Genomic DNA, 11,588 nt, shown 5'->3' with positions numbered 1-11,588 from the left:
CGCCAGCTTAGGCAAGCTCTTGCTGAGGCTAGACCGCATTTCAAGAGGGCGGCGAGGAGGGACGTATTCCACTGTCTAGGAGTTGTTTTAGGGAGGTCGTGTCTTTCGTGTCTGTATTGGTACAGGGTAGAAAGCCTTATTAAATCTTTGGAGGATTTAAATATGGGCCCACGCCTTTTGCCCAGAAAGAGGCAAGTGAGGCACGGGAGAGGATCCACGAAGTTGTCCAGCCATCTTAGGCAGCATTGCTCCTTTTTCTTTGCACATCTAGGGATATAGCGAGGGGAAGGGACAAATCGCCTCCTGGGACCACCCCCCCTACCCTCACCCCCCCTTTACAGAACCTCAGATGGCGAGCTCGATGCCCACCTTGGGGTTGGCCCCTGTCCCTTTCTGCCCCACACCTTCGTTCTGGGCGAACGAAGGCCATAGTCTCAAAGACGAAGTAATGAAGTGGTTGCGGCGCATACAAAGCACTTCTGTTCCCGAACCCTCAGGTGGGGTGGGGGAGGGGAGAGGCAGGTGCGCGCTCTTGGAATCGTGGGAGCCGCCGCCGCGCCCCGCCCCGGCTCCGGGGCTCTGAGAATGCCAGCCAGTTCCATTTTTCCCAGCCGCTGGTCAGAGGGTGGGGACAGCGAGTCCAACAGCTTGGCCGGTTTGTCGATGGTCGCCGCCAAGGGGCCGCGCAGCGTTGGGGGCGAGAACTTGCCTACTGGGGGTGGCAGAGGGCGTACAGCGCCCTTTGTGGTACTGGATTGTGCAGAAGGTCATCCCAGACTGGGCAGAAACAAGCCGCGAGCATCCCAGGGACACCCGCTGACCCAGCCTGGGGCTCCCGCCCTCCCTATCCTGTCTTCATCTGAGGCGCAGCGTCTCCTGGCGGCCAGATCTGGAATCGCGGCAGGGGAGACCCTCCTTCCCTAAGCAGACAAACTTCGAGGCGCACTCCCAAGACCTCACTTTTATTGCAGTTCTGCAGAGACAGGCTGTGCGCACCTCCCTCAGCTCCGTCCAGCTCCCAGACACTCCCCAACCCCCAGGTGCCACTGCGTGGGCGGATCCCCAGGGTGCTGCTCGACAGTAAGTGGAGGTGCCCAGTGTCGGTGTCTTAAGACTCCTGCTCCGTAGCGTCCAGGCCCCAGCTCCTTCAGTCACCGCGGGGGACTCCAGGGGTCGGGTCTGCCTGTTGAAGTCCTAAGTCCAGGTTGGAGGCAGCGGAGCCTCAGGAGAGGTCAGAGGTAGAGCGAGGACACTGCTGGGGGCGGCGGCGCAGGCCTGGGGTGCGGTAGGCCGAGAAAAAAGGTCAGAGGTCCCCCCAGACCACTCGCCCCACCAGCCCATCCTCAGCGCCCCTCCTCCCCTACCTGGAGGGTACCACTGGGGGCGGGATTCCAGCTCCAGGGCCAGGCAGGTCAGACGAAGGGCGCTGGCCCTGAGGGTCAGCAGGCAGTGGTTTTCTCGGGGGTGGGGGCTTGGTGGGCCCCTGAGACTGAGAGAGAGAAGGCAGGAGGCCAGCTTGGGAGGGGGTATCATGTTGCCCACCTCCCACACACTGGTGCTGGGGAACACCAGCTTGAGGGGCGGCACCAGAGGACACCTTAGTCTGCAAACAAACCTGTCACCATTAAAGATGCCACTGGGGTATGTGCCCTTAGGCACAGGGGGCATCTTACTACTAGCACCACTGGCAAGGCTACCAGCACCACAGCCCTGGGTGGGGGGAGAGGCTGTGCCCTTCTCTCCCCCCACTGTTACCTTCGGGTACCTCACCACCGGGTCAGCGGGCAGAGGGCGGTTGGGGGGATTGGGTCGGTCAGCCAGCTCAGCCTGAACAGAGAGAGGGGCAGTGACTATGAGAGCACAGCCAGGAGCAGTGGGCATGCAGTGGGTCTCCCGAGGGGTTCAGGTCAATATGCAAAGTCAGCCAGGGGGCAGGAGAGAACGGGGGCATGCGCATGGGGCTTGAGTGCATGCCAGTAGATGCCTTAGGGGAGAAAGGTGTGGGTCACCTGTGGTGTCCCTGGCAGACTGCAGTCCCACCACTGACCACCAGATGGTGGTAGAAACCAAGGCAGGAGGCTCACCCTTTGCTACTTCTGGGGAGTGTCTGAAGGCTGAGGGGCACCCTGGTCCCCTAGTGAAAAGCACCACTGGCAGGGAACAGGGAGGAGAATTGCAGTTGGGCACCAAGCCTCCCACCTGCCCTGGGCCAGGGCAGGGCCTGGCCCAGATTTACCTGGAGTCTCTTGGGCACAGGGTCAGGAGGCAGCGGCCTGGAGGGAGGGGCCGGGAAGCCAAGGGCACTAGCCTGCTGAAAGAGCAGGAAGAGCAGACAGGCAGAGTGGGGGTGGGGGGGTGGGAGAGGGAGCAGAGAGATAGATGTGGGCAGAGAGGTGTTAGTGCTCAGGGATGGGCAGCCAGGGGCCCGGGGGCAGTGGGAGCTGTGCATGCGGTTATTCAATTTCATGCAGAGGGGGTGACAAGTGGTGGAGTGGGCGTGCAGACCACCTCCACACACACTCTTCTGTCATCAGATCCAGAGGGCTCAGGGCAGGGGCACTCACCAGCCCTTCTACACATGGTGACCAGGGCCTCATCAGGTCCTGGCACACTGAAGGCCACTCTGAGCACCACCCCCTCCATGCCCTCCAGGGGGCATCACTGCTGGGAGCACAGGTAGACCCACCTTTCAAAGCCACTGGCTAGGCCAGCTCAAAGAGCACAGCTCTCCCTCCTCTAGGTGACTGCCCCTCCCCAGTCCAGGCTGGACTCTGCTTCTCAGCCTGCAGCCAGGGGACGGGAGGGGAGGGCTGGCCCTGACTCCTCTGACTGACTCTTGGGCAATGCAAGTCTTTCTCTGAGTCTAGAGCCTCCAATACCCACCCCCACCCCCCACCCCAGGGCCCAAGCTGGATGCCTGGCCAGGATGGGCCCTCTCTCCTCTGGCATGCAGACGTACCTTGGCACCTGGCATCAGCAGAGCCCTCTGCGGGGGTCCTGGACGTTCGGGGGGACCAGACTGGGCTGCCCTGAGCATGGAGAAAGGCAAGGAGAGAGAGGGCCCAGCCTCAGATTCTGTTCTCCACCCATCTGCAGCCTTTGAGTGGGGTTAACCCTTTGTGGCCCCTTGGAGCACAGTGCAGGCCAAATCAGAAGTGGGAAGGGGAAGCTGATCAGCCTGAGGGAGGGCCCCACTTACCCAGCACTGGGGTTCCTGGAGAGAAATGATCTTAGCACCCCAGCTTCCCCACTTGGGTCTACATGTGAGGTGAAGAGTTACGGGGCACATGTAGGGAAGGGAGATGTGTGTGGGGTGTGGTCTGGAGGGCTTGTGTTCAGAATCAGGTGTCAGGGGCTGCCCAGGGGCGGGGGTGGGGCTCCAGAGCTGTTGTCCTTAACAGAGCTGTGGAGAAAGCTGGTAGCAGGGAGGCTGGTACCTGTATTGGCAGCTGGGTCCCTTAAGCTGGCAGAGTCGCTGGCGCAGGCGGGCACGGTGCCAGTAGCTGGCACCAAGCAGCACCAGGACCAGCAACAACAGGAGGCTGAGCGGCAACCCTGTGGTCAGGGAGCTGTTTGCTGTGGGTGAAGGCAGGTTTGAAGGTGGGCAGGGCTAAGAACTCTACATCCAGGAAGAGGTGGGGGGGGCAGGGAGTGAGGTCAGGTGATCAGAGAAGGTGAAGGGGTCAGGGGTCACAGAGAGTCAGGGAACCAGCAGCGAAGGGGTCAGAAAAAGAGGGGCAGTGAAGGATGCCCTCTCAGCTGCCCCTGTCCCCCACCTCATGCTACCTCTGATGTGGGTGGTGCAGTCTGGGGGCGCCCAACCCTCCTCACAGTGGCAGTGTCTGTTGCTGTCGCAGACCTAGGAGGTACAGGTTGAACAGTGAGGAGCTGTGCCCTCCGGGGCCGTGTTTCCCTGTCCCCAGCTTTTCAAGATCTCAGATGTCCACAACTGGAAGGCGTGCTGAGAATGATAGTGTGGAGGGCGCCAGCGTTCTGGAGAGAGAGAGTCTTTATCTGTGCCAGAGAAAATTAGATTGAACTCACATTGTGAGTGCCTTCTATCTGCCAGGCACTGTGCTAGAAGCTTTCATACTCATCTCATGTGCCCCCAGGGGGTGGGTACTATTATTATGCCCGTTAGTTAGAGGAGGAAACTGAGCTCAGAGAGGTTAATAACCTGCCCTGGATCCAACAGTTAAGATGTGGTAAAGCACAGATTAGAACCCAGGTGTGTCTGTTTCCAAAGCCCACCATTCTTTTCCTTCCCAGAGGCTCCCTGCTCCCCTTTCATCTCCCCCCATGCCAACTCACCCCATGCCCATGGCATTTGCTTCGACATTCCTGTGTTCCCAGGATCTCCACCGGTTGGCATTGATGGTTGATGCACACCTGCCCGATGGTGAGAGGAGGGCAAAGATCACCTTCTCAAGAGCTTTACTGGCACTGGGAGGCCAACATAAACGAAGCCCACCCCGCTTTTACAGATAGGGAAACCAAGGCTCAGAGGATGATGGGACTCTGCTCCATCTGAAGTGAGAATCTGAACTCCCCTCAGAGTCTGCACCTTCTTCACCGGTGGCTAGTGAGGCCTGGGCGCTGCCTGCAGCAGTCCAGATATCCCTCCCCACCTGGTACTGCCCACCTAGGCTGCTCACCAGGCCGGGGCCACAGGCTGTGCCAGGCAGAGTCAGCAGGGGCTGGGCCACGTCGTTGCCCAGGTCCAGGTGTACCCAGCTGCAGTTCAATTTCAGCTGGGTCCCGTTGGCTTCCAGCATCTCCCAGTGAAGATCCCGGGCTGAGCCCAGCAGAGGCTGGGCCCTCCCTCCCTGGCACTGGAGCTGCCCACAAATGGCATCTCTGGGGTTAGGGAGGAGGTGTAGGGTAAGTGGGGCGGAGCCAAGACTCCCACAAACCCAGAGGAGGAGCCAGGTTCCCTCACTTACCTAGGGGCACAGGACACATAGCTGCCATCAGGCCTGCGCCCACAGCTCCCAAAGGCGTCCCCCCGAGTGTTGGCAGTAAGGAGGCAAAGTGGCGCGGCGGGCTGGGCCCCGGGCCCCCAGAGAGCCTGGCACTGCTGGGCATAGGAGGTACAGCGTCCTTGCATGCACACAGCCTGTCCACCAGCACACGGCTCACCGTCCCCCAGGCTGACATCAGGGGGGCACTGGGAGCTGTCTCCTGGGCAGAACTCGGGCAAGTCACAGTCACCTCTGGTAGAGCGGCACTGCCAGCCAGCCGGGCGCAGCTGTGGAGGGTGGGTAAGCATCAGTGTGGGTGCTGGGCAAGTCCAGCCAGGCCCTGGGAGTCAGAATGACCTTTTCCACACTGGCCCCTGGCAGGTGGGCTCTGGGTGGCCAGTCCAGTCTGTGCCCACCTGGCAATTTTGACAACAGAGTCCATCGGACGCGCACTGTGCCCCTGGCCTCAGCTGGCAGGTGAAGTAATCACAGCAAGGATCAGTGCAGTCCTATGGGCGAGGGCACAGAGGGACCGAGTGTCAGAGCAGGCTGGGCCTGAGAGCCTGCCCTAACCCCCTCCCAGAGCCTGAACCCAAAAGGATGCACACAGCAAATGAAAGCCAGAGCCCAACAATCTATGTGCAGTCCCCGCAGACAGGGAGGTGGGGAGAGGGGTTCCTGAGGCTTGGAGATGGCTGATGAGCCAGGGTGAGGGCACAGAAGTGAGTGGGGCAAGGCTCTGGGTGAGGGGCTCACATCGGGGAAGCCACAGTCACACTGCTCGCCGGGTTCCACCAACATATTTCCGCAGACACTGGCCATCGAGGGCAGACTGGAGAGCCGTTCAAAGAGGCAGCTGCCCATTCCACCCAGGAGGGCTTTTTCCAGGGCCTGTCGGCTGCAGTTGCTGAAGTTCAGGCCTGGCAGGAAGCTGGCGATGGCAGCAAGGAAGGTTGGGGCTGCGGATGGCTCCCTGCCCCCTGCCCCCTGCCCTCTCCATCCTGCAGTTACTCACTCTGTCGAGGCCTCCATGATGCAGCTCTTGGCTGGGGCTGGACCTGGACAGGGGCAGCTGTTCCCAGGTGAGTCATGGCCCAGGCCTAGGCTGTGGCCCAACTCGTGGGCTATTGAGGAGGCAACTCCCAGGATGCTTGTGGAGTGGTCCTGTCATTGGGGAGGGGATACCCCAGGTCCAGCACCAGCCTGACTGCTCCTCTTCTCTCCTCATCTGACCTCTTGGGCACTGAGCAAGCACCGCCTCCCTCCTTAAGTGCTTCTAAAGTAGGAGGAGAGCCCAGGCCTGGGTGGCAGGAAACCTGGGTTCTAGCTCACCTCTGTTACCCCTCTCTAACTATATGGCCCTGGGAGAGCACCTTTGTTCTTTGGGCCTCAGCTACCTCCTCCTTCCCCAAGAAATGGGAAGAGCTCATAGGTGAAGACACTAATGAGCTGGCCACAGGTGAGGGTATCCTGACAGCAGAGGCCACGTCATGCACCCCCGCCCTCTATACCCTCAGCTTTGGGGTTGGTAACTTTGCTGGGGGTTTCAGTGAATACATGGTACCACACTGGGGAGGAGCTGAACGGGAATGGGGAGGAGACATGGAAATAGCTCACCATGTTCACACCTCCTGAGAATTCAGGAGAACAGATGGAGTTCTGAATGGCCATGCCCACCATGGGCCCAGAGAATGAAGTGGCACTGCGGGATTGAGAGGGCAAAGGTTAGGGCCCAAAGCCAAGGTGGCCAGAGCTTCAGGGCCTCAGGTAGGGAGTTGGGATGTGAAATTTGCCAGTCCGGGGCAGAGCTGGGCCCCGCTGGCTGAGCCTGGGGGGTCTTACGTCACCAGCTGGGCACTGTCGTGGGGCAACCGAGGCAGCAGGTCTGTCCGGCGCCAGCGGAGGAAGCTGTCTAGTGTGAGACCTGGGTGCTGGCTTATCTCTATCAGGTCACGCTGGGTCCAGGCCTCCAGGCCCACTAGCGCCACCCGGACATTCAGAGGCCTGAAGAACTGAAAGAGAACTGGGGCTCAGGAGAGGGGTTCCCGTGGTCGGGGGCCATAAGGATGCTGCTGGGTCCGATACTCACTGTGTCCAGGAGGAGGGCCACTTCCAGGGTGCGGTTCAGCAGGCTCTGGAAGTCCCGGTACCTCTGGACCTGTGGGTCAAGAGAGGTGACCGTGAAAGGCAGCAGGGCAGGCAGAGGTCAGGGAAGGACTTGCAGGGGCCAGCAAGCTCACCTCGGAATGGTCAGCCACAATCACCAGCTCAACAATCTTGGTCTCCGTCACCACGTCCCGCCTCCACTGTGGACAAGAGGAAGGCGCATCAGGCACACCCACCGCTCACCGCCGGCAGCCGCGCAGGGCTGACCGGGCTGTGTCCACACCCGCTCTGTGTGGTCAAACAAGAGCGTGAAGAACCCATTTCACAGAGAACCACTGAGAACCTGAGAGGCTAGGGACCTGCCCAAGATAGACAAACAATAGGTTTAGAAGCTGGGAGTAGAGCCCTGCTTTTCTGGCTTCAAATTCAGTGCTTTTTCCAAATAAAAAATAATAATAATAGACAACACCATCAAATACTTAATGTATGCCAGGCAGAGTTCTAAGCATTTACACATATATATGTATGTATATAGATTTATTTAATCTTCACAGTAATCCTATAAGGTAAGTAGTTTTATTATCCCCAATGAATAAATGAGGAAATTGGCTTCTTATTTCTTTATGATCAGTAACTATGTATTTGCTATATCCAAGTGAGAGCTCTCTGCATTTGGGTCATAAGACAGATGAGGAGTTTGAGTCAAGTACCTGCATCCAAATCCTGGATATACCATTTATTAGTTGAATGGCCTTGGCCAAGTCACTTAACCTCTCTGAGACAGTTTTCTCACTAAAATAGAGCTACGGATAGCACCTACCTCCCAGGGTTGCTGGGATCAGTAAAGGAGATAATGTTCATAAAGTGCCTGGTACTGGGAAATTGCTCCATTAGCAGGAGCAGTTGTTACTGTGAACAAATAGCTCTGAGGGCCCGGGGGCCAGCCCTGGGGACAATAGAAGCCCAGCCCTCCTGCCATTCATCCTCACCCGGAGAAGGTGACGCTGTCCCAGGGGGTGCTCTGGTGGAGCCTGAGTGGGCACAGATGCAGGCCAGCTCAGGGCACAAGTGTGGCCTGGCAGGAGGAGGTCTTGGAGCCGGGAGATAACAGGGGGACCCCGAAGGTCCCCAGGCCCCAGCTCCAGGGAGTAGCTTCTCTCTGGGGACAGGATCACCAAGCCCCTATGCAAAGATGCAGGAAGTCAGAAAACTTTTCAGCTCCATGCTTCGTTTACGCTCACTCTCTCCACCTTCATGGAATCGACCCCTTGTACCTGAGCCCGGAGCAGGTGCAGACAGAGACCCAGGAGTCGGCATGGCCCTGCACTCTTCCCTGGTAGCAGCAGTTCTCCTACAGCAGAGAAACATGAGTGCCAACGTGAAGGCCAGGCCAAGGTTTGAGCCCAGGAGGCTAGCCTGTGGGTGAGGATAGGCAGTGTCCTCCCATTCTCCAGGGATGGCACCTTCCAGTCGCCCCTTTCCTTCTTCCCTCGGGCCAGAAACAGGGCACGAGATGACCTGACTCACCAGAGTGTGTCCCTCACTGACCACCCGGGTGCCATCAGGCTGGTACCACACCAGGGTTGGGCGGCCTGAGACTAGCTCCCTGTGGAATGAAGAAGAAGGAGGGCAGTGCTCCCAGAGTGGTGCAGTGACAGCCTGAGACCTGGAGGTGGTAGAGGGGTGGCTGGGGGCTGGGCAATCCCCGCAAGCTTCCTGCTTCCCCTGGAGACAGCAGAGTATGGTGGTTGGGCCACAAACTCTGTCAGGCTATCTGGGTTCCAATCTAGTTTTCACCACCCACTAGCTGTGTGACCTTGGGAGAGTTATTTAACCTCTCTGTGCCTTGACTTCTTCATATATGAGGCCAATAATAATACATAATAGTATCTACCTTATAGAGTTGTTACGAGGATTTAATGAGTTCAAGCTCTTAGTACCTGGTACATCGTAGATGCTATATAAGTTGTTAGCCATGTTATTGTTAATGTTACCACTATCATTATTACCTATTCTGTAGCAGCTCCAGGATATGACTCTCACCATCCAATTCCAATTTGATCCGCAAAGCCTCAGGCAGACTGGTCTGTGGGCACCAGAGGGCATGTCACCTCCCTGGCCCTGTCTGAAACTCCTGTCTTCTCTAACCAGAAAACCTCAGGCCCTTAGGAGAGCACCAATGATTAGATCATTGGTGGGGGGATCCTGAGGGAGGGGCCAGGAAGCCCTGCCTGGCCTGGGGTATTGTTCTGGGGGGTTGTGTGGGGAGGTCAAGGAAGGTATCCGAGCCGCCCCTTCTCGGCTTCCTGCCCAGAGAGGAAGCATCATGGAGGACCCAGTGCAGGCCCCAGCCCTTCCTCTGACTCAGCTTTAGAATTGGGAGGGGAGGGTGTTTGGTGAGGCCCTGACCCTCTCCAAGTCTCCCCACTGAAAAAGCTGACAACATGAGACCAAGAAAGCAAGTCTGGCCTCAGAATTTCCCATTGGAGATGGAAGGGTTGGGTGGGGCTGAGGCAGACAGATGTGTGTGCAGAGGGGAGAGCGAGATAAGTGAAGCCAGGTGCTGGGGTGCGGAGCGAGAGGCAGCCAGACCTGGGATGGCCATGCTACAGTGAGGTCCATTCACCCACTCCTCAGCCAGTCTTTGCCTGGAGACACCTGATTATTCAGGGTGGTGGGTGGTGCGGGTGTATTTCTTTATTCGAGGGGAGAGAGAGGCTCACCTGAAGCACCTCTGCTAGGCTGAGCGTGAGGTTGTCCTGAAGGATCTGGGGCTCCGAAGACCCATTCAGGGCCCTCTCTGGCCTTGCCTGCTTCTCCTCAGTGCCACCTGCAGGGTTCCCAGGACACCCCAAGAGAGTGCTGAGAGAATCAGCACCACAGCTGGGGGTGGCTGGCGCCCTCTGACCCACCTGGCTCCCAGCACATCAAGGCCCTTCTCTGCTTGGAGGACCCCTGCATTGCATGCTGGGACTTAAAGAATGCTAGAGGGAGGGGGCGGGGGCTTCTCTCCAATTTTTCCCTTTCATCCCACCAACCCATCCACAAGTCCCCAAAGAAAGAAGTTCAGTTTGCCCAGTCTGTGCACCACCCCCCACCCCGTCCCCCTCAGACCAATCCCAGGTTCTCACAGGGACCCTCCCCCTGTTCCCACCCCCACCCAACCACCTCCCCCCAGGAACGCCCCCTCTCAGGACTGGGCGAAGACTTGTGGCCCGGTGCCCACTCACCCTCCCTTTCCTCACATCAGAGATGCCGGGAACGCCCATTTCTGGGTGAGCATTGCAAACACCCCCCTCCCTAAATACCCCTCATGCCCAGTTAGGCACACCCGCTCCCCACAGCCTCCGCTTCCTCCCGGAGTCCGTCCCCCATCCCCACAATGGCCCTCTCTCCTCCGGACACTCCACCCCCGCCTGCCCTCTCGGCCCCCAGCCCAAGACAGCAGCGGGAAGTGAAAGTTCCAAGGAGGAGTTGGTGTCCCAGCCTCTTTCCTGGCCAATTCTCCCCACTCCTGGCTCCTCCCGGGCCCCCTCCCGTTCAGCCAGCTTTCTGGTGGCATCAGCACCAGGGTGAGGGGTGCCTGGCCGCTCAGGTCTGGGATGGGGGCCAGGAAGTATCCTCTTCGCCAAACCCTAGGAGACGTGCCTACTCGGCGCCCTGGCACCGGGTGGAACGGTCAGCTAGGCCCCAGAGGAGCGAAGACATCAGTCCTGGGGAGCAGAGACCCTCTACCGCGATCCTGAGGGGGCGCTGGGCCAGGCCCTGCGGTGCCTGGTCCCGGAGCCTGAAAGTGTCCGCGGGGACTGTGCAGAGGATGACAGAGTAGGGGGCGCCGGCATCCCTCCTCCTTCCCTCCCCACTCCATCGCCCAGTCTCTGGGCCCTCGGCCCAGGACAGCAGACCAGGGCGGGCTGCACTCTGGTTGGGGTCTCTCAGGGTCTCCGGCCGACCCCAGGACCCCAGTGCTTCCCGACTTCCCTGCGCGTCCTCCCAGTCCGCCCCCCGGCCCACTGCTGGCAGGGTACTCACCTATATCTGGGAGCGGCCGGGAGGGCAGAGGGCTGCCCGCCCCCAGGAGCCCCAGGGCCCAGAGCAGAGCCAGCCGCATGGCAGCAGCGCCTGGGGTCGGGCGAGGGCAGCAGGTGCTGGGCGGAGTGCCGAGGAGCCGCGGCTCCCGGGTCTGCTTCGCTCACCTAGCGGCTCGGCGCAGCCACCAGGCCCCGCCCCGCCCCGCCCCCTCCCACCCGGCCCAGAGCCAGGCTCCGCCCTCGGAAGGCCCCGCCCCCACAGCGCGCCGGGTCCCAAAGAGGCGTGGACCTAGCCCATGACTCCGACTCCCGCAGGGCCAGCGCTGATCTGCACAGCGGCTTCCCGGCTACTGTGCAAAATGGGAGCCGAGGCCCGGTCCGACCGGCTTGGTAGTCGCGCCTCCACCCGGCCCTGGGTCCCGACGCCTTCCTAGCAGCTTCACTGCCCTCTGGCCTCAAGTCAGCCGCCAGGCTCTGTCGGATCAGGCGG

General features: G+C 59.8%; 1 protein-coding gene across 5 annotated transcripts; it reads right to left on the bottom strand.

Moving 5' to 3' along the window:
• Positions 1–946: 946 nt before the first annotated feature.
• ADAM15 (ADAM metallopeptidase domain 15) lies at positions 947–11,284 on the bottom strand. 5 transcript variants are annotated; one of them, XM_059932875.1, is made up of 23 exons: positions 11,100–11,284; positions 9,791–9,897; positions 9,077–9,153; positions 8,595–8,673; positions 8,342–8,418; positions 8,057–8,249; positions 7,202–7,267; positions 7,051–7,119; positions 6,804–6,973; positions 6,579–6,663; positions 5,977–6,125; positions 5,718–5,892; positions 5,378–5,470; positions 4,944–5,248; positions 4,656–4,857; positions 4,312–4,389; positions 3,787–3,859; positions 3,438–3,576; positions 2,960–3,029; positions 2,237–2,311; positions 1,756–1,827; positions 1,365–1,489; positions 947–1,275 (listed from the first exon to the last, which is right to left on the bottom strand). In XM_059932875.1, exons 1-23 carry the CDS (start codon positions 11,176–11,178, stop codon positions 1,233–1,235), a joined length of 2,601 nt encoding a protein of 866 aa, XP_059788858.1. In that variant the 5' UTR covers positions 11,179–11,284; the 3' UTR covers positions 947–1,232. The 5 variants fall into 5 exon arrangements, with proteins under 5 accessions (XP_059788858.1, XP_059788862.1, XP_059788867.1 ...); XM_059932879.1 differs by having other exon boundaries at positions 2,237–2,308; XM_059932884.1 differs by lacking the exon at positions 1,756–1,827.
• Positions 11,285–11,588: the final 304 nt, after the last annotated feature.

This window comes from Balaenoptera ricei, chromosome 1 (assembly GCF_028023285.1).
Source record: "Balaenoptera ricei isolate mBalRic1 chromosome 1, mBalRic1.hap2, whole genome shotgun sequence".
Taxonomy (NCBI): domain Eukaryota; kingdom Metazoa; phylum Chordata; class Mammalia; order Artiodactyla; family Balaenopteridae; genus Balaenoptera; species Balaenoptera ricei.
The sequence above is the reverse complement of the archived record's forward strand: the minus strand, read 5'-3'. Positions and strand labels throughout refer to the sequence as shown.